Below are 24,719 nucleotides of genomic sequence, written 5' to 3'. Positions count from 1 at the left end.
AAACCCAAATTCCTCTTGCAACCACAAGAATCCAGACACACACATTACCCGTGTAATAAAACCATGTGCACGCTCACCGGGACATTTTTAGAGCCTCCTCGGGGATATGGAGTCTAAATTTAGGAGGTCATTTTGTTAAACAAATAGAGCATCAGCGCGTTGGAAGATTGTCAAAACACGCCGGCCATGTGTTTCTGTCAGCGAGCGTGTTTATGCGTGTGGATTTATCTTCTTTCGGACACTCGCATGACTAGGGTTATTTTAACTTTGTGCGTTTTGTGTAAACACTTCAAAAGAAACAGCGGAGGGAGAGGAGGAAAGGTGAGGATGACGAGGAGAGGAGTTTCAGGAGAGAAACCCTCTTAAACCCACCCCGAGACCGACGCACATACTTTAGCGTGAACACACATGCATTGAGCCACAGTGCAGTGACGCCGCTTGTGCAAGAGTTTCAACACTTTGCAGCGCTTACTCCCTGTTTACCAGCTCAAAGTTCACTCTTTCACAATTCTTCTGTCTTGTTTGTTAAAGTTAAAAATTTGCTGAGTTACAATATTAGGATTTAAATGGTTTGTAATGAAGGTACTGCAACAAGTAACGTGCCTTATTGCTAAAGGGGACCTATCATGCAAAATGCACTTTTTGATGTCTTCTATACATAAACATGTGTCCCCGGTGTGTCAGGGAACTCACGCAGCGTCAGGAAATAAAACCCTCTGTCTTTTCCTCCATACCCAAATCTCTAAAAACGGGGCTTCAACGGAGCTGATCCAGATTTGCGTCCGATATGACGTAACATCTGAAATGTGGACCCACGGCCCTATCAGAAACGTTGCTATCAGAAACAATGCCCGACTGTTTTGGACGTAATATGGTCTGTGTTTACATTAGCATCGCTAACACTCAGAGCTAACCTGTACTGGAGAGCATGTGTGTGAAGAAGCAGGAAGTAAAAAGGAACTCGCCTTGTGGTATAACCGGCAAGAGAGAAAGCCTTTGAGCTCCATACTGTTTCAGAGATAATCCTTGATAATCCATGATATGGCGTTTCATCACTGCAGTATTTAGTTTAGACAGTAGCTGCTGGGTGCCGCATGAGCTCAGACCCCTCCTTTTTTATTTTTAAAGCTTTATACCCTAAATCAGCACTTTTGAAACAGGAAGTGAAATAGAGGGATATGAGGCATGGCTAGAATGGGTGATCTGTTTGGTATTTTGAGCAAAACACTTCATAGACATGTTTTTTATATATTTTTATATATCTGAGACCTATGCTATTGCCTAGAAATAGCATGATAGGTGCACTTTAAATTGAAGCTTAGTTGTGCATTTTTAGGCACTGTAACTTGAAACTGTGAATTTAAACCGATTTTTCACATATGTACATGATTGAAAAATGTCTTATGTGACATTTAAACCTCAGTTTTTAGTGTTTAGTTAGGGTGCTGCTTCTTCCTCTGTAAACAAGTCAAACATATCCTGGTCAAGTGACTAATGGTTGGATTAAAAATCAAGGTTATAAACAAGTATAGCTTTTAGATACAGTAACTGTTATATAATGTATATATTTATGTCTTTTTTTTGTGTAAAAATGTAATATATATGAAACTCAAATGACAACATAATTTCAAATTATATCCATTTATATAAATACCATGATTTTGTTGGTTTTACTGTAGTCTCTAAACCTCTAGGTCCTCTTCAACAAAAAACACATATTATAGATTAGGTATTGTTAATTTTCATCTGGAGGGAACTAGGGCTGCTCGATTATGGCAAAAATCATAATCTCGATTATTTGGGTCAATAATTGTAATTGCGATTATTAAATGCGATTATTCATTGACTTTGAAAACATCCATTTATTGTAATTTAAAAAAAAAAACAAATAATAATTTGAACTTTTTAACTGTTGGATTATACATTCAGGCTAATCAACTGAATAACCAATACAAAATAAAATAAATTATAAATTCATATCTACATTTCAATAAATAATATCAAAATAATAAATACCAATAAACAAGATCAAACATGTTGCAGTGCACTGCCACAACCTGAAAACTCCTTAACATATAGCCAACATTTTGGTAAAACATATTCAACATATTCCACTCACTCCACTGGGTCAATTGATATCACGATTATTAAAAACGATTATCCATTTACTTTGAAAACATCAATTTATTGGAGGAAAAACATTTGAACAGTATGTTTTAGACAGTTGATTACCCTGAACTTGAAGTATAATTCAACTGAAAAAAAAAAGAAGAAGATTATTAAAAAAATTAAAAAATAAAGTTATAATAATAATAACAAAATAATCGTTTTATTTCGATTACGTTGTTTTCGTAATCGTTGCAAGCCATAATCGTAATCACGATTAAAATACGATTAATTGAGCAGCCCTAGAGGGAACATAGGGATTTTAGTATTTGCAAACCATTTACATGTACACAAACCCAAATTTACCACACTACAGGAAAGGGAAAACCCCAAAGAGCCTAATAAGTCCTCTTTAAAATGCATGTTTTAAACCAATCCCTATGTTTTTGAGACTTAAAAAAAATCATGTTTGTCAACCAAATTGACAGATCAGATGTCCATAAATTGCCAGAAGTTTTTCAAAGTCAAAACTAGGAGCGGCTTCGGCACAAAGTTCAGATGTCTGACAGAGACTTTAATCCTCGAGGTCAAGCCGTTTAGAGCAGCGGGATGAACTTTAGCGGTGAGGAAGCAGATTATTCGAAAACTGGGACGTCTGCCCCATCCATCACTTTACAAAACCTGCCGATAACAGAGACAGAGGACAGGGGTGGAGCGCAGGGTCACATCCACTCACTTTATCTCGCTTTTCATGTGACAAATAGTCCACCGTCCTTATAATGTGACACACACTCATAGCAAACATCCAATTTAGTAATACAACATGCTTTAAAAAGTGCCCTAAATAGACCACTTGGATAATGTTGGAAAGGTTAGATGCTTCGTTCCCTTCTCTCGAGTTTTATCCAAACTTGTATATGTATTGTATATTAATGGAGGGAATAAATGAAGGAACAAATCCAATTAAATATGAACAGTGTCCCCTCTTTCATCTGTATCTACAACTCGTCAAATGTTGGCCTCAATACACAGCAGACAACTGGACTCTAATTGGAAATAATGTCAATTTTGACCGTGTGAGTGGCACCAGTGTAGAGGATATTAACTTTGATAAATTGGTCGATATTCAGTTTACACTATGGTCACACTTTGCTAATGTTGGTAATATTAGCTTTTGTCCGTTGTTCCCGCGTCCCTGGAGAGAAGCTTTAAAAGTAAGGGACAATGGAGTCTCTGAGAAAGATTCAAATGGGTACTTTAATTAAATGGCGCGGTAATGTAAGAAGCAGGAGATGGTTCGGAGAAAACTGCTGTGTTCTCGGGTCTGCAGCGAAGGAGAGACCCAAACACGCACGTCGGCTTGTTATGTGCCCTGCCCTCCGTTGGCTCCTCTTCATGTGCCGGTTGGCGTAGCAGGGGGTCCACCCGCCTCTGGTCTTCAATGTCCGTTATTGCGCATAACAGAGGATTCAGACATTGTACATTCAATACATAACTAAACACGCCTTTTCTCCTCATACTCTCTTTCATGACTTTTTATTTAATGCATTTTAACGGCGTTTTTGTTCAAACCTAGCTTAGTCAAGCCTACTGTTGGTACTTCGGGTATCTCTTCCGGAATAGCTTTTCAAAATAAACTTTAACCACAAGCAAATGCTAACCGGAAATAAAATCACTGTATGTTTAAACTATCTTATATCATTAAATATTGATTGTAATTTCTAACAGTAACCCTATATTAACATGTGATTAACTGAAGCTTTTGAATTATTTTGACCATGTTGGTGATTGGATGCAATAGAGAAACGCAGTGACGCGTCCTAAAACCCGGAAGTAAGTTAGCATTTTTACCACTTTCGGTTCCGTCGACAAAAAGCAATGCATTTTCTCCACAGGATTTTGGAAAATAGCTGGAAATAAGGTCTGTGGTTGACACAAATTGAAGAGACGGATCACGTTTTGTTCTACGACATTAAATCCATCAGCAGTGACCCCACTGGTGATTTGTGAAGAGTTGACGTGTCTGAAAAACGATGGTTGTTAACAAGTGGCTGAATAGGACTACAGAAGTTCTCGAGGTCGTTGTACGTCATTACACCGAACACATAAACACTCCTCTAAGTTTGTTTGCACTGTTCTGCTTGAAAGCAAGTACCTGCCTCCTGCAAACTGTTAAAACAAACGCTTCAACTTGTAACATTTTGAATCTGTATTTTTTAATATGGATCTTAAGTTGGCGTGACGTTGAAGCAGCGACCCTGCTGTAGTTCGTTTATAGCATAAGGTTAGCATTTTGCTTCTGGCGACTAGATTTGTGATTCGGAAATTATAAAAGTAGGGTAGACATGTGGAGATTATCCGGCTGAACAAAACGTGATCCGTCTCTTATTGATAGCATTTCTGTGAGGGTATTTGGTGTTTTTCTGACCAATTGACATTGAGCCCCACTGTGTTACACCACGTTTCATCATTCCTAACTTTTGTCAGATGTACAAACAAAGTAAATGGACAAACGGCCGCCAGCTTCCATGGTCTATTACAGCTGGAGCAAAGGAAGAGAAACACACACTGTTGATGGAGGTAAAAGATGACAAAAAGAGGAGAAATATTGATTCAAACCGAGGGTTGGATGACGACAGAAATGGGCGGACAGTATAGATGCAAAAAGATGAATCAAAATCGACCGAAGGACAGTAGGCGGTAAGAAAAGTGGGTTAAAAGACCGGGGAACTGGAGGATGAAGAAAGGAGAAATCACAGAGGGAAAAAGAAACGGGAGGAGGAGGTAGTAAGCACATGGTGGGGGATGTTTGGGCGGAGGGATGAGATTGGAGAGTGGTATCGATCGAAAGGCAAAGAATGAGACTTCATGAGGGAGAGACAGGAAGCAAAAGAGAAATGAGAAGACGGGCACACATGGACTCAAATAACTCTGTATTACTTCTACATGAACACACACAGTTTTTAATTTACACCCATTTCCCCTTGTTTTTGGCTAGCATTGTGCAGTAAAACTCATAAAGGGGGACAACAATACATAACACCTGTTTAATACCCTTAAAATACATTGTTGGAGTATTTCTTTGACCTATAATACCCGAAATGATTGGTGGTTGGAGAGAAATGCATCGCACACATTGCCAAACATAGCTATCAGATATCCAGGCTGTTGAAAAGTCGTGACATTTGAGCGAGAGGAATTGTGACATAATATCCAACTGTAACCCTGTACACTGAGCCTGAGCTTTCACACCAGCGCTTTTCCCGTTTTCTGGTTCAGCTCCGGTTTCCCTTTTCTGCTCCCGCTTTGTTCACGCCACACAGAGCCGGGGTGGTACTGCGTCATTGCCTCATCGTTTGCGTCATGACGTAACCGTTTACGTGCCTGCTTCATAAAAGCCAAACCGCGCGGAAATCCCTCACATCGACAACAACAACAATGAACGATTGTATCGAAGCGCTGTTCGCTTTGGTTATGCTCTTACGAAACGAAATGGAAGGCAACACAGGAGGTTGATCCCGCCCATGCCCCTGCCCCCGCCTCGACGTAAGAGAGATGTAAGCGGAATCTTGCTTCTTGACCGACAATTTTTTGGAGCTGGAAACGATGTATGTAGTGTGTCTCTCCTGGGACATGTCTCCATGCTTTAATGTTCAAAAAGCTCTATTGGTCTCATACTGCCTGTGCTGCAGCACCTCTTTTCACCCTCTGTCTGAAACCAGAGCCCAGTCTGCTCTGATTGGTTAGCTGGCCGGCTCTGTTTGTCAACCGCTTAGAGATGTCCCAAACCTTAGCCTATCACGTACAAAATGTTGGAGCGCTAGCCAATAGAAGCGTGAGTGTTACGTGCTGATGTCACTATGTAAACAAATGAACCTTTGCAGACCATTTACATGCACACAAACCTATATGACACACAGGAAAGAGAAAAAAACACAATAGGACCTCTTATATAGGACCGCGGGCGGGGGCAAAATGCAATATCTTGCAAGAAACCGCGTCTGAGGGCTTCTTAACATTTAATAAACTATGAATGTGTCATACCCACTTAACGGGAAGAAACTCAGCTTTCAGACAATATTAGCAATTTTTAGCTGAAAGAAACATAAGGGTAATAACAAAGGCTCTGAATTAGCCCTGAGCGAAAAAATGCTAACGCACTTAGCACAGAACTCACGTTAAAATACAATTATTATTACTTATTATTATCGAGTAGCAAGCTGAGATTCCACAGATTCCAGAAATATAAGTATCATCACTGAGCGATCAGAACTCGCGACAGGGGAAACAAATCCAGAGATCACACCACGTAGCTTTACGGAGCAAACACGGGAGAAATGTCTTACCTTTTGCTGTTTCTGATCCAAAATTGTGTTCAATGGCATTAAAAGGATAAAAACGCTGCTGAAGGTTAATCCATAGGTTAATCCAATGTGTCTGAAATGATTACTGATAATCCATCTTCATATTAGCTGCTACGAGAGTGTGTGACGGCTTCCTGTTCCGGGGCATTCTGGCTACGCATCACTCATTCACCAATGGGTAATGTTTAGATGGATTTTAGGAACTTCCCCTCGATTCTATTGGCTCTGGTTAAATTGTGTCGGGTTTAAACTCTCTTATTGCTATTTAGACCCTTAAAGTTTAAAGAAATATGCCCAAAATTCCTGATTAAGAAGAGTCTGCTCATTAAACGTTTCTCTACCCGGTTTTGATTCAACTGCTGTACAGCCATACCTGTGATATTAAGAGTATCTCATAACAAATATAACCGTTTTGCCGGTGAAGCAGGATTCAGTTTTTACTGCAGCAGTTATGGTCTGAATGACACTAGAGGGGAATGAAAGAGCAGGAAAAGCCCCCACAGGTTGCCGTGGAAATCACTCTCATCCCCCATTACGACCAATAGCAGAGAGAGAAAGAGGGTTTTATTTTAGCCTCCATTTCTATCTGCTTACTGCACTGTGTGTGTGTTTCTATAGCCAACATACAGTATGTGTGTGTGTGTGTGTGTGTGTGTGTGTGTGTGTGTGTGTGTGTGTGTGTGTGTGTGTCCTAAGCTGGGTTCCAAATTCTATTCCAAATGGACATCTCTGATACACAAATGTACGCAGACATGACGTCACACAGATGTGGATTATTTCGTTTGAATGTATTTAAAATCATGTACATTTCTCTTCTAGATCATACGCACATGTTATTGGGTCTTCAGATATATAATTCAAAGTACAACATGGTCCTCTCACACACACACACACCACACACACACACACACACACACACACACACACACACACACACACACACACACACACACACACACAAACATCTGATTAGAGCTGGGGGAGACGAGATTAAACAGCACAGTGTGATCATTGGGGATAAACACCAGACATGCACGCGCACACACACACACACACACACACACACACACACACACACACACACACACACACACACACACACACACACACATGTACGTACGTACGCGCAACACACATATTTCATCTTCCCTTATCTCCTACCATCTTAACTCTCTTCTTATTCGGCCTCACCTGCGTTACATCATATCCTCTCCCTCCTTTTCCCTTCCTTTCCCCCTCCTTTCCTTTCCTATTTCTCCTCATCTTACCTTTCCTTTCCTCTCCTTTCCTATTTCCTCCTCACCTTTCATTCCCTTTATCTTCTCATTAACCTTTCCTTTCCCCCTCCTCTCCTTTCCTATTTCCTCCTCACCTTTCCTTCCCTCTCCCCTCTGTTTAACCTTTCCTTTTCCACCACCTTTACTTTATTTTCCTCTTGTCTTCCTTTCTCAAACATCAGTCTCTCTTCTCCTCTCTGTCCATTTCAAAATGAAAGCGCTATCGGCACAACTGCTCACTGTTAGCGCAAAAACAACATCATTACAAATGTACAGGGACAGCATGCTAATAATCACACATTAAGGGAACCTTCCGCTCGTTCAGCGTTCATCTCTTGGCTCATCTGCTCAGCTGTGTGGGTGTGTGTCTGTGTGTGTGTGTGTGTGTGTGTGTGTGTGTGTGTGTGTGTGTGTGTGTGTGTGTGTGTGTGTGTGTGTGTGTGTGTGTGTGTGTGTGTGTGTGTGTGTGTGTGTGTGTGTGTGTGTGTGTGAGGATTATGCAGCATCAGAGCCAGATTTGGTCCGTATGCTCTAAAGGCGACCCCCCACCTCCCACACAGCAGATTATGTGACTCTCAGCCAAAAAAAAGGATGGCATTTCCAAAACACATTAACACACAATCATAAAACGCGGCTAAACTTGTGTGTCAGAGACGGAAAGTGTGTGTGTGTGTGTGTGTGTGTGTGTGTGTGTGTGTGTGTGTGTGTGTGTGTGTGTGTGTGTGTGTGTGTGTGTTGTTGTGTCTGGCTGTGTCAATCTAAAGCAGTGTCGTTAATTTATCCCCGGCTGTTTTTTTATTTACGCATATCACTTGTGTGTGTGTGTCTATTAATAAACGCACAGAGGTACATGAGACAGGATGTGGTCGTCATGGTGCAAGGTTCGCCCACGCCTCACTGTGTGTGTGTGTGTGTGTGTGTGCGTGTGTGTGTGTGTGTGTGTGTGTGTGTGTGTGTGTGTGTGTGTGTGTGTGTGTGTGTGTGTGTGTGTGTGTGTGTGTGTGTGGTCAGACAGCGTGTTTATGCATGATAGATGATGCAAGCAGTTTCTATGTGAAAATGACGCCTTGCTGTGTTTCTCACTCTTTTTTCTTGCTAAGTTTAATGTAATTTCTTGCCTTATAAAAGTTGTCAAGGACAAAGACACACAAAGCCTGGATTACTTTTTTTTATTAACAGAAACGATAACAGGTGAAAAAGAGTGATACATTATTCTTTTACTGACGAGTGTGTGTGTGTGTGTGTGTGTGTGTGTGTGTGTGTGTGTGTGTGTGTGTATGTGTGTGTGTGTGTGTGTGTGTGTGTGTGTGTGTGTGTGTGTGTGTGTGTGTGTGTGTGTGTATGTGTGTGTGTGTGTGTGTGTGTGTGTGTGTGTGTGTGTGTGTGTGTGTGTGTGTGTATGTGTGTGTGTGTGTGTGTGTGTGTGTGTGTGTGTGTGCGCGCATGTGTGTATGTTTGTGTGTGTGTATGTGTGTGTGTGTGTCCTTTCATTTCCAACCTTGAAGGTTGATTCGAAAGTCAGGCAGTTACCACGGCAACCTCGCATGCCTTTGCATTACCAAGTTTAAAAGGTTGGGGAAGCAAAACAAGAAAATATGTTTGGTTTACGACATTGCAGCCGTGGGTCAGCTGACATTTGCATATGATACTTAGCGCTTGTTTCATCCACCTCCGAGCGCCAGAGGGGGGGTGTTTGCAGCATCAAGAATATCGAGGTGGCGCCTGTTTGTGTCTCGGGCGTGAAAAAGTACATTAAACACGTTCCCAGATGTTTTTCTTTGCGGCTTAAATAGCTTTGGATGACCTGTGTGTTAAACCCCACCCGTGTGGTGTTGCAAAGTGTTTAAAACAAACGCATCTTGGCTCTAAAACCCAACTGAAACATGTTTAGGTAAAAAGATGTCCACAAGGGGAACCCAGGGAGTGTTTATACATCTTCACACACACACACACACACACACACACACACACACACACACACACACACACACACACACACACACACACACACACACACACACACACACACACACACACACACACACACACACACACACATACACACACACACACACACACACACACACACACACACACACACATGTAGGAGGTAGTAAGGAGTTAAAACAATTCCAAATCCAATAGATATATAAATAACTGCTCTTCCTGTCTTTTTAATTTGTCTTCCCCCTGTCTTATTCCCAAGCCTTCATTTAATTTCTGCCTCTCTGTTGGACTCATCACCTTCTCTCTTCCCACCCACACCTCTCTCTCTGTCTGCCATCTGCTGGAGGAATACATAACTTCAGTGGTTTAAGAAAAGGATATCTGGGCTGGTGACATTGGACGAGCCTCACTTAGCATTCGTCCGATGTCGTGTTCTCCTGATTACAGAAACACGGCCATGTTGGAAAGGTCGAGGGGTTCGTTGTCTGCGTCTGTTTTCATTAGTTCAGGCAAAGACACACCTGGAAGAGTGTCTGTGTCCTGTCCAGTAACTCATGAATAAACAGCTGCTGCACATGGTTGAGGAACAGTTACAGCTTAATAATGAAGATCTTTAAAGGTCCCCTATTATACTGTTTTTCATCAATATATTACAGGTCTCAGATACAAAACATGTCTCTGAAGTGTTTGGCTCCAAACACCAAACAGATCATTAAAGCATTACCCATAATCCCCTCTGTTTCAGCCCTGTTTCAAAAGAGCTGATTCTCTGTCTGTCACTTTAGATGAAAATAAGGATCCCCTCCCCACGCCGCTCTGAGAGAGATTTGGTTAAAAAGAACACAATAGGCGCGTTCACTCCGGAGTACTTTTCCCCGTACTTTTCCCGTTTAGTTCCGTATAGGTACCTCTTATTTTGCGTTCACACCGAAAAAAGAACTTAGTGCCGGGAACTTTTACCCCCATTTTTAGTGCATGCTAGAGAGGTGGGACTATCCTGGGGAGAAAAAAGTACCAATTTCTGATTGGCTGGTCGAATTGCAAACCACGCCCCGTAAAACTCTGAAAAGTTTTGTGAAGCCGCCATTGTATTTGCTGGCATTAGCATTATTAGCATTAGCATTAGCCCCGCGCACCAACGGAGAGAGAGACTAACTTATGGCAACACAAAATAAAACATGGGAGCGGTGGAGATGAGGAGGTGTTGGCGTTCTGGCGATTTACTCTGAAGGCTTCAGTAGAAGCTGCTGGGAGTCCCAGCAGCTTCTACTGAAGCCAGTCCCTAACTCCGGGGACTCCGGATGGCAGTATACGCCGTGAAGTTGTTTGCGGCCTGCCAGTAAACCCAAAGCAGAAGAAGAAGTGACGTCAGCGGCTTCATTTATCTTCCCTCAGGGAACCTATTCCGGTGTGAACGCGATCTGTACTTAGTTCCATGGGGGTACTAAGTGCCGGCACTAAGTACAGCAAAGTACTTGGTGTGAAAGCGGCTAATTGTGCTCTAGGATGAGATTCAGGTGATAAGGTGGAGGGGGGAGTTACCTTGGTTGGTGATTGGCTAACGGTTACACAAGCCCAAACATCGTTATGACATCATCAAGTAGCCAAAATCTAGTTTCTATATAAATGGATCAGGTCAAAAAGTGAGAGAATCTTTTTTCCTGAAACTTTCAGAGTCTCTTTCCACAGAGGAGACACATGTTGATGTAGAAAATACATGAATGCGTCTGATTCCCTGCTCGATTTTTATAAACTCACTATACACTATTTTTGTCATACTAATGGATTTCCACAGTTACTAAAATATGATCACAGTGGTTGTGATACTGCAGGATAATTACAGTAATTGAGCCCAAAAGCAACCCTCTTCAGTGTTTACTGTAATGTGGATATTCTCACCCACTTTATTATAAGGGCTGTTATGTTTAGCAAAAATTAGGACGTTTTAGTTCCTGTCGTAGAGAGGATGTTGTCCTCCCAAATCACTCATGAATCAACAGCTGTTGTCCATTTTTTAGAAAAAGTAGGCAGCACAAGTGCACTAGACAGAGATAACATGCATATTATCACGGTCATTTCACATCAATCACTGCGCTACATGACTCAATAAAAAGTCTCTAATGAAGCCCTTTGACCTGATTCACAATTGATTTGAACCACAAGTGACTCCAATGTGAGGAAAGACAGGGGCGGGATAATAGGAAGAACAAGTGGAAAATAAAAAACATAAATTGCTGAAGGGAATTGAGAGAGAGAGATGGTGTGAGTGTGAGAGTGAGTGTGTGTGTGTGTGTGTGTGAGTCTGCAGGGAACAGCATGTTGCTGCTCATTAAAGACAGAATGATACGCCGGCCGGCAGCAAACACACACACACACACACACACACACACACACACACACACACACACACACACACACACACACACACACACACACACACACACACACACTCGCTTTAATTTGCCTTGGCAGCTATGAGACACTGATCTGACACTGAGAGCAGTCTGATGACAATGCGTAGGCACACACACACACACACACACACACACACACACACACACACACACACACACACACACACACACACACACACACACACAGAGGCAGGACATTGGTTTGTGTGAACACAGTGACACTTCCTGCTGTCATTAACTTATCCATCAATTTGACATGTGTGTGTGTGTGCCTTTATTCATTGTGTGTGTGTGTGTTTGTTTGTGTTCCCAACGCCAATCAAACAGGTTCTTCCAGTTCTATTTATAGCCTCAAGGAAATAGGCTTGTTCCCACTTGAACACACAGACACACACCACTCTTCTCAGGTTTGTGTGTGTGTGTGCGTGTGTGTGTGTGTGTGTGTGTGTGTGTGTGTGTGTGTGTGTGTGTGTGTGTGTGTGTGTGTGTGTGTGTGTGTGTTTGTGTGTGTGTGTGTGTGTGTGAGAAAGACACACACAAGAGAGGTGTGTCCTGCAGCCTACCTGAGGGGGCGTGGCTACCTGACAAGGCAAGTTTGAAAGCAGGAAGTAGGATTGTATTGTTTGGAGAGCTTGAATGGAGACTTACTGCTGAAGCGGGGGTAGAGATATTAGAGAGATTTGTAAAGAAGAGGTCGGTTGTAAGAAGGAAAAGATGAGAAGAGAATGATTTAAGAAGCATTTAAATAGAAAAGTTGATAGAGCAGCTGCCTCTGATTGCACCACTGGAGGTTTTATAGCTTACTGCTGAGCTTCAGACAGTGAGATTATCAACCAATGCCGGGGTTGTGTTATCCCAGCGGGTGCTGCATGGCGCCCCTGTTGTTCCGCTGCGAGGCTGAAGGGCAAGGGGACGACGACCAGCTCAGCCACGACGACCACCTGGAATCCATCCACAGGGAGAAATCACAGGAGAGCCGCCTGGTGGAAGAGGTCAGTGTGAGAGAGAGAGGGTGAACCCCAACACCGAGGAGCAGGGGGGTCCAAACTACTTGAATCAGCCCTCAGCAAATTCAAGTTAATTAATTAAAAATGTAACTGTGGTTTGATTCTTGGAAGCAAAGGAAGCTCCAGTGTGTTGGTTCAGTTTTTAAAGTGGTGAGATCTTTATTTACATTGTGCCTGTGTGGTCCCCCCCCCCCCCACCCCCCCGTGTCTTTTCATTTGCTGCTGTGGAAAGATGAAATTATGTTGGGGGAGTACAAACCTTTTACTGTTTTGAAAGGGCAGGCTAGCAATGGTCTATATTTGTGTTATTGTGAATGAAAACAGCAACCAACCACATGTTTCTATTTGTCTTGTTTTCTTCTGACTTCCCTGCCCATTTGTTTCTACTGAGGGTCCCAAATATATACTTTCTTTTCACAAAGCAGAGTCAGTAATGTCCAAAAACTCCAGGCTCTACTGTATATATATTTTTCTGCCAGAAGTACACACTATATAAGTAAACAAAGCTTTTTGGGAGACTATTTGTTGTGCTTTGTTGCTCTGTTTACACATTTGAATAGGTTTCTGGAAACAACAGGTTTCATCACATTAAGGATTAGGCTTTGTCTTTTCACGTTTGCATTTACCCCCAGGCTAAGGGGGCTGCTAGCCTGAAGCTAACACAGCTTTTCAATGGCACAGTCCTGGCACATTTCAAAGTGGGCTAACCCCGACTTTAGCCTAGAGCTATCACTAAACCTGGGGATAAATCAGGAGCCAGGGATAAACAGGACTAAGGTAAACAGTGGGCCTTTGAATTTCTAGAATATGTAAACAGTAGTTACCACTGAAGTTTAGCCCAGCGCTAAAAGGGTCCAGTGTGATTCATAACGCTGGACTTAGGCTAAACAGGGTTTTTTAATGTGTGTTGAAATGGGGTAGGTTATCCCAGAGCCAACTGATAACCCCTTTGTTCTTTTAAGTCTCAGTATATATAGTATTTGAAGGCACAAGCAATCATTCACTTTGGTTTTTATCAGACAATAAATGTAGAAACAAGCTCCATGTTGTCTTCTGTTAGATATGTGACTTGCTTTTCATAACTTAAAAAGCAAATCATAGTAGGTACAACTTTGCCACAAGCGTATAACTATGTATTCCTGTAGTGTTTCTTGTATAAAGTAGTAGAGAAGTTGGTCCCTTTTGAATGGCGTCTTCTTCCCTTTCGTTTTACCCTTATCAGTGACAGGCTGGCAGCTATTATTCATTACGCTGAATCAGGTCTAATGGCTGAAATACAAGAGAAACTTCACCTGCTCCACACGCTTTGTCTTTGTTACATATGTGGCTGTTTGCACACGTTACTGTATGCACATTGTTTGCAGTTAACCAAGTGATAATTCAGTTTCTCAAGTGTAGGCTGTACTAACCGGCAAATCATAATTCATAATTAATTCATCCAATGGATTGTTTCAACTACAGGATCGTAGATACACCTTTTGATTTGATTTAATGTGGAGTTTAAAAACACACACATGTTGCTCTGCTGCATTGCCTCTGGGAAAAATGTGTGTGTGTGTGTGTGTGGCCTAGCATTACTATACTTGTGGGGACCTAAATCTGTTTACACAGTCATGTGTGGGGACTCGCCTCCCTTCATTGTAGGATAAGTCTCCAGGAAATGCATGCAAGTCAATGTAATGTCCCCTGAAGTGATGTATACTGTGTGTGTGTGTGTGTGTGTGTGTGTGTGTGTGTGTGTGTGTGTGTGTGTGTGTGTGTGTGTGTGTGTGTGTGTGTGTGTGTGTGTGTGTGTGTGTGTGTGTGTGTGTGTGTGTGTGTGTGTGTGTGTGTGTGTGTGTGTGTGTGTGTGTGTGTGTGTGTGTGTGTGTGTGTGTGTGTGTGTGTGTGTGTGTGTGTGTGTGTGTGTGTGTGTGTGTGTGTGTGTGTGTGTGTGTGTCAACATCAGGTCTACAGGGGCTGATTGTTGTGATGTAATTAGTGCCGCTCTAATGAATACACTGATCTGTCTGACAACATCACTCAGCTGGAGAGCAGAGAGGAGCATCAAGGGTGTGGCTACTGTACTGTCTGACTGCTAGCTGCAGAATCTGACCTTTGCATACCATAATGTTTATGCAGCATATGCATGATACACGTGTTCTTTTTTTAAATCTTTTGGCTTGGTAATATGTCTCTGTTGCAGTAGCCAATCACAAGCAAGTCTTGTAAACTTGATTAAAATGACATTATGGGTACAGAAGTGGCCCTGAGGAGATGTTGTGAGAAGGTCACACATGTTGCAGCAGTGTGTATAATAATGTGATTAATCTGGGTTATTCTGCAACACCTGTCTCCGTAGTAACCCTGTATATGTGTAGAGAATTACCATTTGTATTGTGTGCAAAACTAGCACCTTGAAAATCCCAAATGACAGTGTGGTTGGTCTAACAAATCTACCTTACTTAGTTTTATGAAAACCCGCCCCAAACTGTCAGCATTAGTGGCTGCACCCATCTATAAGCACACTTGTAACGCCCTAAATGTAAACGTTGTTTCTGTAAACGTACTCAGCTAAGTCTTGCTATCTTGCTGTTGCCAAGCCCAAATAACACTTTTCTTTCAGCAGCATTTTCTGACATCCAAATTCTTTAAAATCACAAACAGCTTCTTAAAAATAAAATTCAAGATTCCAACCCTCATTTTCAACTTAATACTCAAGTGTTTCCATACACCTTTTATATTTTCTCTTTCGCTAAATGGACAGCTCGCAAGCTTAGCCTTCTGTTAGCAGCTGTGGATTTCTTAAACCACTTCAAATGCAGCGTCTATAGGTTTCACACAGACATAGTTGGGTCAAACATACAGTACTGAACGTCCTTGAGCTATATCAGCGGTTGCTATGTCATTAGCAAACAAACAAACCTCTCAGATTAGCTTCTTGACTGACGGCTCCTGTGAGAGTTGCTGTGGGAACTGTGAAGACTCCTGATTGGTGGAGAAGGTGTGCTTCACCTCTCCGTTATCTGCAATGTGTCAGGTGGTTCTTTCAAAGAGACCTTTACACCGTGTTGTTGGTGTGTTTTCCTCTTTCTTCCTCCTCAAGGCATTTCCATCTCCATGTCAACCCCCCAGAGAGTCCCTGTTTGTTGTCATTTCAACACTTTTTGTGTTCCTCTTTCCTCGCCCCTGTCACAGCTCTGTTTTCCTTTTCCTATCTCCGCTCACTAATGATCCATATCATTGGGATATCTATCATGGCAGCCACCATCAATCCTTCCCTTCCCCTCCTCTCTTTTTTCTGTCACAATGTGAGATCCCTAAGGGTACAAAAACACATTTTATTCTAAGATAGAAACATGCACTGTGGCAGCACAAGAAGCTCATTACTAGCTATCTCAGGGACACACGTGTACACAAACACACGCAGAGAGGCAATGGAGAAATGATGAACTGATGGATTAGAGTTGAGGCGCTTCTGCCTTGGGTTACTCATGCCAAGGCCATTAGCATGCTGCAAAGACAGACGAGCAGATACAGTAACACGGAAAATGACGAGGAAGGAGAGAAAGAGTGATCGATGAGTGACATTGAGGTAGAAAGAGATGATGGGAAATGACTGTACACACAGCTGAAAGAGAAAGAGATGGAGGGAAATAAGGAGGTTACAAAAGAGCAGATGTACCGCTAGCTGCTCCAATAGCAAGGTTACTCTAGTAACTGAAGGATAAAATGCTTATTTTGTCAACTTACTAACCATTGTACAAGATATACTGACATACGAAGTGCTAGCAACACAGCTTACAATAGAGCTGCTCGATTATGGCAAAAATCATAATCTCGATTATTTGGGTCAATAATTGTAATTGCGATTTTTCATTGGCTTTGAAAACATCCATTTATTGGAGAACAAAAATGTGAACGGTATGTTTTTAACAGTTGATTGCCACAAACTTTAAGTATAATTAAAAAAAAAAAAAAAGTAATAATAAAAAAATTATCGTTTTATTTCGATTACGTTGTTTTCGTAATCTTTGCAAGCCATAATCGTAATCGCGATTCAAATATGATTTAATTGAGCAGCCCTAACTTACAAGCAATATAACACAGCCAATATAAATTACAAGTATCATTCAAAAGCTAAGTACTAAAGCACAGCATCTGCTAAGCTAACTAGCTAGCAATAAGGCTACGTTTCACTTCTGATCGTCTTAGCCAAGTCATATTTTAGTTGACTCTTAAGCGAACAATGTGTTTGGATACCTTAGTTTGGGGAATTCTAAACATGTTTTTTGATATCACGTCAGCCTTATTTTTTTATGTCATGCAGTCTGACATTTTCTGACTTCAATTTAAACGTTGGCATGACTCTCTCTTCTCTTGTGTAAGCCAAGGTTGGTATTTATCATAGAGGTGACGTATGTTCAGTCTGAAATACATATTTCCTTCAGGGCAGAGTTCTTCAGTCATGCTGGAGAGACCCTGCCAAGTTGATCAAGTCAGGGAAACAACATATCTTTGTTGAGGGAAGCATTGAGTCTTTGGTCGTTGTCTGTTCTGTCTTTTTATTATAGCGCTATTCATCAGCCGGCTCCTTATTTAGAGATGAAGCAATAACTGTTTTTACTCCCTCCCACTTTCCTTTTAGCACTTCTTCTTATATTTGGTGGTTGCAAACTAGCGTCAATAAAAAGCTCTTTACCACTGACAGCTCTCAATGTTAATGATTACTTCTCGCCTTTTTTACAGCTTAATTCACTGAATAACAAATCCCAAAACAACCGAACACCCTTCATCCAAATTACTCAAATTCAATTAGGATTTCTCCCGAGTTTTATCGCCTTGAGGTGGAAAGGGAATCATTTACACACATTCAAGTTTGATACACTCTCACTACCATTTCATTAACACTAAAACAAAGTTGTAATTCTTGTTCACGCAACCCCTTAGGGATTATTTCAACATCTCTGATTCATGTTTACACGCCAGGTGAAAACAGGTCACCTTTGTGCACAGTTGATAGTGGCATTGCAGGTTGTGCAAGCTGTTTCAGATGACGTAAAGAACTTCGGGGAATCGGGTGATAAATAGATGACCTTATTCACTGTGTCTGCTGATTACCGTGCGCCGGCATTTGTCCTTGAGGCTTTTCCAAAGAGCAGCATGATTCATGTCATATCCAAATTGTCTGGGACACATTATAATAGGGTTTGCAGATAGCCTTCATGGTTTTTCTAACGTTATTGTTTCTATTTTGGTTTTGAAAAGTCAGCTTTTCAAAACCAAAATAGCTCAGTTCATAATTGTTGTTTGGAAATAAAACTCAACATCTCATCTCTGACACGATGTGAAATAAAATGAGTAATATAATATTTTGAAGTCATTTGTTTATGTTCAAACCGAGAAAGTATCATCTTTGTCTGGATGTTTCTGATGGAAAATAATTCAGAAAATAAGTGCCAAAGTCCTAGCATTTGTTAAGAAAGGATTGAATAACATTAAGACATGTCTTCTGACTAATCTAAAATCAAACTTTTTCCGAAAAAATTGGTTTTATACGTCTAGTAAATATAGTTTCTTTGGCAGCAACATTTCGGTTTTAGGGAATTTATGTTTCCTCTTAAACATTTCTTGTTAATCCACTCCAGCTATATCAGCCTGTATGAATAACCCCTAGGGAGAAGTGACATTTCTGGTATGAAAACATGCAGGCGACAGTGACACACACACACACACACACACACACACACACACACACACACACACACACACACACACACACACACACACACACACACACACACACACACACACACACACACACACACACACACACACACACACACACACACACACACACACCGCAGGCTTGTCATTGCAGGCTGATGTAATGAAAGCTGCCATGCAGGAATGTTTGGTGATAACCGTGCAGGTGGACGGAGCCAGTGGCATTATCAGAGTCTGAGATTGCATCAGTGTGTGTGTGTGTGTGTGTGTGTGTGCCTGCATCCTCTTGTACGAGAGGTAAGGATCTCCATGGCGACCCTGATGTCCAATCTCCAATTGATTACCCGTGGCGCATGCTGTCCTCTCAGGGCGTGTTCTTGTAAATAGAGATGGAGAGGAAATACGATGACATGACATCCGTGTGTCAAATAAAATCACGCGTTCCTGCAGTGTTCATAATTGACACACACACACACACACACACACACACACACACACACACACACACACACACACACACACACACACACACGTGTCTGCACCTCCACCTTTCACCATCATTTCATCCCTGTTTTGCTTCTGTAATGGCAGCACAGGACATTACTTACCCTTTTCTGCATTACTTTTTGCCATTTACACACACATACTGGACCTCAGCCAGACGTAGCTTCCTCGTTTTCTTATTTAACAGATGCTATTTTTGTAAACACAAGGGAACATATTTCCAGAGGCATCCCGACACGATGAATTCATAATTTGCATTTCCGAACATTCACATATTTTTTTACCAGGGAGAGTTATCTAACGAGATAATGTTCATCTGCAGTGCCCGGGGAAGGTTAATAGAACAGTGGTCTTACGTTAATAATGACTGGAAGGTAAATTAACCTTTCTGTGAGAGTCTCACCTTGACAGATTCAGTAAACAGCTCTCTGCTCTCCTTCTGTTTGTGTGTGAGTCCAGGTAGAATAGCTGTCACTAGTAATTCAGGGTGTCTGGATGCACTAACATCTGTTATTCATTTCCTTCCCTCTCCTCCAATCCTTCCCCCTTTTGTCCTCTCTGTGTGTCACTACAGAAAAGTGTGAAGGAGGGAATCCTCTTAAAGCAGACCAGTTCTTTTCAGAGATGGAAGAGGAGGTACTTCAAACTCAGAGGGAGGACACTCTACTACGCCAAAGACTGCAAGGTACAAGAGTGTTTGAAACGGCAGCTTTAAATGTCAGATTTATAAGCACTGCACTTACAAATCAAATCTCAAATTGGACAGAAATGAATATTAAGTGTCAGGGAAAAGTAAACATGTGATATACAGTATGTTACAACGCATCCATTTGTATGGGAAAGGCGGGAGAAGCTGGTGTTTGAATTGTCGTGTTGTTCCCCCGTCAGTCTCTGATTTTCGATGAAGTGGACCTATCAGACGCCAGCGTGGCCGAGACCAGCACCAAGAACATCAACAACAGCTTCACAGTAAGATACAAGACGGCTCTCAAATGTTGATTAAAGCATTACAAAATGGTTTATTTGGATCAGTTTTCAATGGCATGTTATGACAAAATTCCAAACTACAGTTATTTTTTACCATTTGATTATCTGTGACATGTAGTTGTATTTTTAGTTTATCTTAATAGGATTCATCCAACACTTAAACTGTACCTGCAACACTAGTGACATTCCCATTAGCCCACCAGTCTTATCTGTACATTGTGTTTAAGAAGCTAATACACACATTTTAGCACACTAGCTCAACATAAGCATGTTAGCACTGTCTTATGAGTATGTTAGCATGCTGACGTTAGCATTTAGCTTCTCAGGGCTACTAGCATGGCTCCAATAATGTGATGCAATGTCGACAAATTAATAACTGAAGTATTTTACTCAATTAAAAAAAAAATGTCCCTTCTTCCTCAGGTGATCACTCCATTTCGCAAACTAATGCTCTGTGCTGAGAGCAGGAAGGAAATGGAGGACTGGATCGGCGCTCTCAAGTCCGTCCAGAAATGGGAAACCTACGAGGTTAGCGTCTTAACATTTCTGATATTGTTATTTATTCTGCGCTTACACCTTGAAAATCCTAAGGACATTGACGCACCTATTATAAAAAGCTAGTGAGTTCTCCATTCTTCGCCCGTTATGCCCCTTTCACACCAACGCGGTTCCAGGGCCGGTTCGGAGCTGGAGCTTGAAAAGCACCGTTTTTTCCTGTTCAGACCGCAGCGGAATCCGGTTCGTTTCAAGCACCAAAACGTTGTCGGTCTAGAAAGCAAGCACCGCATACATCACGCTTACGTCGGAGGCGGGGGCAGGGGCATCAGTTGTAATGTTATGGCACAGTAATTAATGCTGCAAAGCTGGGTATTTTGAGCTTGGCGCATGCAGAGGCTAACAACAGCTAGCTCTAACGCCATCGAATAGGACGTATATTTTCCTTCTTTCTCCTACGGAATCGTCGTTGAAGTTGATGATGATTGTAAAGAAGTCTTGAATGTAGCATGTAACGACTGTAAAGTTGTCCCACTTGATAATAATAATAATAATAATAATAATAATACATTTAATTTATATAGCGCTTCTCATCTGCCAAGACAAATCTCGAAGCGCTTCACAGCAAAGGACACTTCTTCCATTTCGTTTCGACAGAGCAAAACCAAAACGAGTAGTGCTTCAATAGTCCGTCATTAGGTCATTGTTGTCGATGTGAGGGGTTTCCGCGCGGTTTGGCTTTATGAAGCAGGCATGCAAACGGTTACGTCATGACGCAAACTATGACGCTGCACCAGTCGGGCTCTGAGCGGTGTGAACAGAGCGGGGGCTGAACCGAAGAACCGGTTCCGAACCAGAAAAGCTCTCGCACGGAGCTAGAACGGGAAAAGCCTTGGTGTGAAAGGGGCATTAGTTCTTTTCACAACATATCGTCCTGTTCTGCTTTCTTGGAACAACATACTCTCCCTCTCATTTTTCTCTCACGTACTTTCACTTAAGCTTTCCTTCCAGATGCATATTGCTCATAAACCCTTGTTTTTGAAGGTGCTATAAAGAGAGCCGTAGACTGTAAGCTGCCTTTAAAGCCGAGCTGAATTTCTCTCATTCGGTTTCAATGTTTCTCACACTTAGGAGTTTGCCGTTATCTTGTTAGTCGTTAATACTACTTCAGGAGCACTTATCAAACTGAGGATGGCATATTCTCCGAACAAATCCTTTTTACAGATCCGACATTCTGATACCTCTAGCTGTGAACACTTTCTGACAAGGAGGAGAGTGGATCATTCTGTTTAGGGAGGTTAATTGCCAGTCAGCTGTAGTGAAGTTATCATCCTCCCAATCCCGAGGCAACAACGTTTAATGGGTACTGCTGATGTCATTATCAAATCAAATCTAGTACAAATGTATTATACCAAATCACAAGAAGAATTATAAAAACTAAATACAACATTATACATCAACATAAGTATTGCCATGTGATAAAAGCATGTGACTGAAGTGATGGTAATCCATGCTTCCTCTGGCTATGTAGTCCAGCGTGAAATCCAAAGAGTCATCGCCCCATCCTGCAATATCTGTCCTCCCCCAGGCTACATATTCTGACGTAGCGCTCGGATGACTTTTGCTTCTGTGTTTCCATCTTCTGAATCTAGCCAGTTTAACATGAAGCGCTGTCATCTCTCTCCTCCTCCTCCTCCTCCTCCTCCTCCTCCTCCTCCTCTTCCTCCTCCTCCTCCTTCTCCTTCAGGCCAGCCAGTTCAACATGGAGCATTTCTCCGGGATGCACAACTGGTACGCCTGCTCTCACGCCAGACCGACCTTCTGTAACGTCTGCCGGGAGGCTCTGCCAGGCGTCACTTCCCACGGCCTGTCCTGCGAGGGTACACACACACACACACACACACACACACACACACACACACACACACACACACACACACACACACACACACAATGTACTTAGTGTTAGAAAAATATCACTCGTCACCGGCTTGAGCTTGAATCTCAGGATCCATGTGTGATCCTCTCCAGAATGGAAGTAGTCCTCACATACAGAGCATCAACTAGTTCCTGAACAGTGTCCTTCACATGCTGACATACAAGAGAGGGAGTTAGGTAATCATACATACTGTCATGTACAAAATACTGACTTTTTCTCAAAATGTTGGCTTTTTTCTGAAAATCCCCAAATTCTGACTTTTTCGCAAAATTCTGAAAAAAAATATATTTATTTTTTTCGCAAATTCTAAAAATTCTGACTCTCGTAAAATCTCGAAAGAAATTCTCAAATTGTTGAAATTTGTTTTTTTAATTCTGACTTTTTCCTTAAAACTCTGACTATTTTTTCAAAATTCCGACTTTTTCCTCAAAATTCTGACTTTTTCCTCAAAATTCTGACTTTCTCCTCAAAATTCTGACTTTTTTTCTCAAAATCTCAAAATTCTTACTTTTTTCCCAAAATTCTTACTTTTTTCTCAAAAATCTCAAAATGCTGACTTTTTCTCTAAATTCTTACTTTTTTCTCAAAATTCTGACTTTTTCTCTAAATTCTGACTTTTTTTCTCAACATTCTGACTTTTTCTCTAAATTCATACTTGTTCCTCAAAATTCTGACTTTTTTTCTCAAAATCTCAAAATTCTGACTTTTTTCTCAAAACCTCAAAATACTGACTTTTACTCTAAATCTCCAAATGTTGACTTTCACAAGATGGAGGAATAGAAAGCAGTATTCAATGTGTACTTCAGATTAGCTCCACGTCAGAAATGAGCATGCTTGTCATATGTCTCTCTCCATAGAGGCTGAATCATCATGTTAATCACATGATTTTCTCAACACTAAGCAATCATGTTTAAATGTACCATGCTGTTACATAAATATCCCTTTTCCTGTCAGTCTTCTAGAAAACTATTTAGAACACGTGACTGTGACAAGACAGTTAATAACTGGAAACATTCCTCAGCTCAGCAGTAAAAAAAACACAGTGCCGACCAGGGAGTTATTTATGACTTTGAAACATAAAAAACAACCGATAAATGGAGCATAATTGGTCCAACACTCATTCAAAAACTAAAATGGTTGAACTAGTTCTGAAAGAGATTACATAATAGATATATCATGGTCTTATTTACCCAAGCATACCAACAATTCTAGCTTTTTTTCCATTTCAGCTGAACGATTGGTCCGTCTTTAAGTTGTGAATAATGATAAATAACAGTGTAAAAAATGTTTCAATAACTTGCCAAGCAAATCATGCATTTGAATTGTCATGGATATTTATTTAACGATGAAATAACGATGACGTTTATTGACTTCTTTCCTGCAGTTTGCAAGTTCAAGGCTCATAAGCGCTGTGCAGTCCGCTCCACCAACAACTGCAAATGGACCACACTGGCCTCCATAGGAAATGACATCATTGAGGATGAGGAAGGGGTGAGTTATAACTCAGTGAGAGAAGACCTGTCAACAAAAAAGAAAGCTTACCGAGCGGATAAACTTACAAGGCTAAATATAACAACTGTGATGTATTTAGTAACCCAGGATCAGAGAAGTACACACACCCTTTACTCAAGTAGAAATACAGATGTTTAAAAATACTCTGGTGAAAGTAGAAGTACTGACTAAACTTCTTTCCTCAAGTCAAAGTAAAGAGGCTTTGAAATGTCCTTCAGTAAAAAGTACCCATAACTAGCAGCTGTTCTAAAGAGTACCTGACCTCCCTTTATATTAATAGAACAATAATGTCATTGTTAGCTAATGAATGTTTCCATGGTGACCAACGGCAACATGACAACGTTTTCATTGGTCCCTCTTCTTTAGAGAAGACCAGGAAATGATGGATACACGGATCGTGCTCAAATCAATAGGCATGCAATGACTCTAAATAATAATGATCACGCCACCAAACACACATT

General features: G+C 41.4%; 1 protein-coding gene across 1 annotated transcript in view; it reads left to right on the top strand.

Annotated features, from left to right (window-relative positions):
- LOC307033393 (diacylglycerol kinase delta) overlaps positions 1 to 24,719 on the top strand; it is an 89,484-nt gene that overhangs the window by 26,770 nt on the left and 37,995 nt on the right. Inside the window, exons 4-8 of the mRNA XM_079671844.1 lie at positions 19,900 to 20,010; positions 20,214 to 20,294; positions 20,736 to 20,840; positions 22,555 to 22,687; positions 24,131 to 24,237. Of these exons, the coding sequence (XP_079527970.1) occupies positions 19,900 to 20,010; positions 20,214 to 20,294; positions 20,736 to 20,840; positions 22,555 to 22,687; positions 24,131 to 24,237 (537 nt within the window). The remainder of the gene's footprint in view (positions 1 to 19,899; positions 20,011 to 20,213; positions 20,295 to 20,735; positions 20,841 to 22,554; positions 22,688 to 24,130; positions 24,238 to 24,719) is intronic.

The sequence above is a fragment of the Notothenia rossii genome, assembly GCF_949606895.1.
Source record: "Notothenia rossii genome assembly, chromosome: 3".
Lineage (NCBI taxonomy): Eukaryota > Metazoa > Chordata > Actinopteri > Perciformes > Nototheniidae > Notothenia > Notothenia rossii.
Note: the sequence above shows the minus strand (reverse complement) of the source record. Positions and strands in the feature narration are given on the sequence as shown.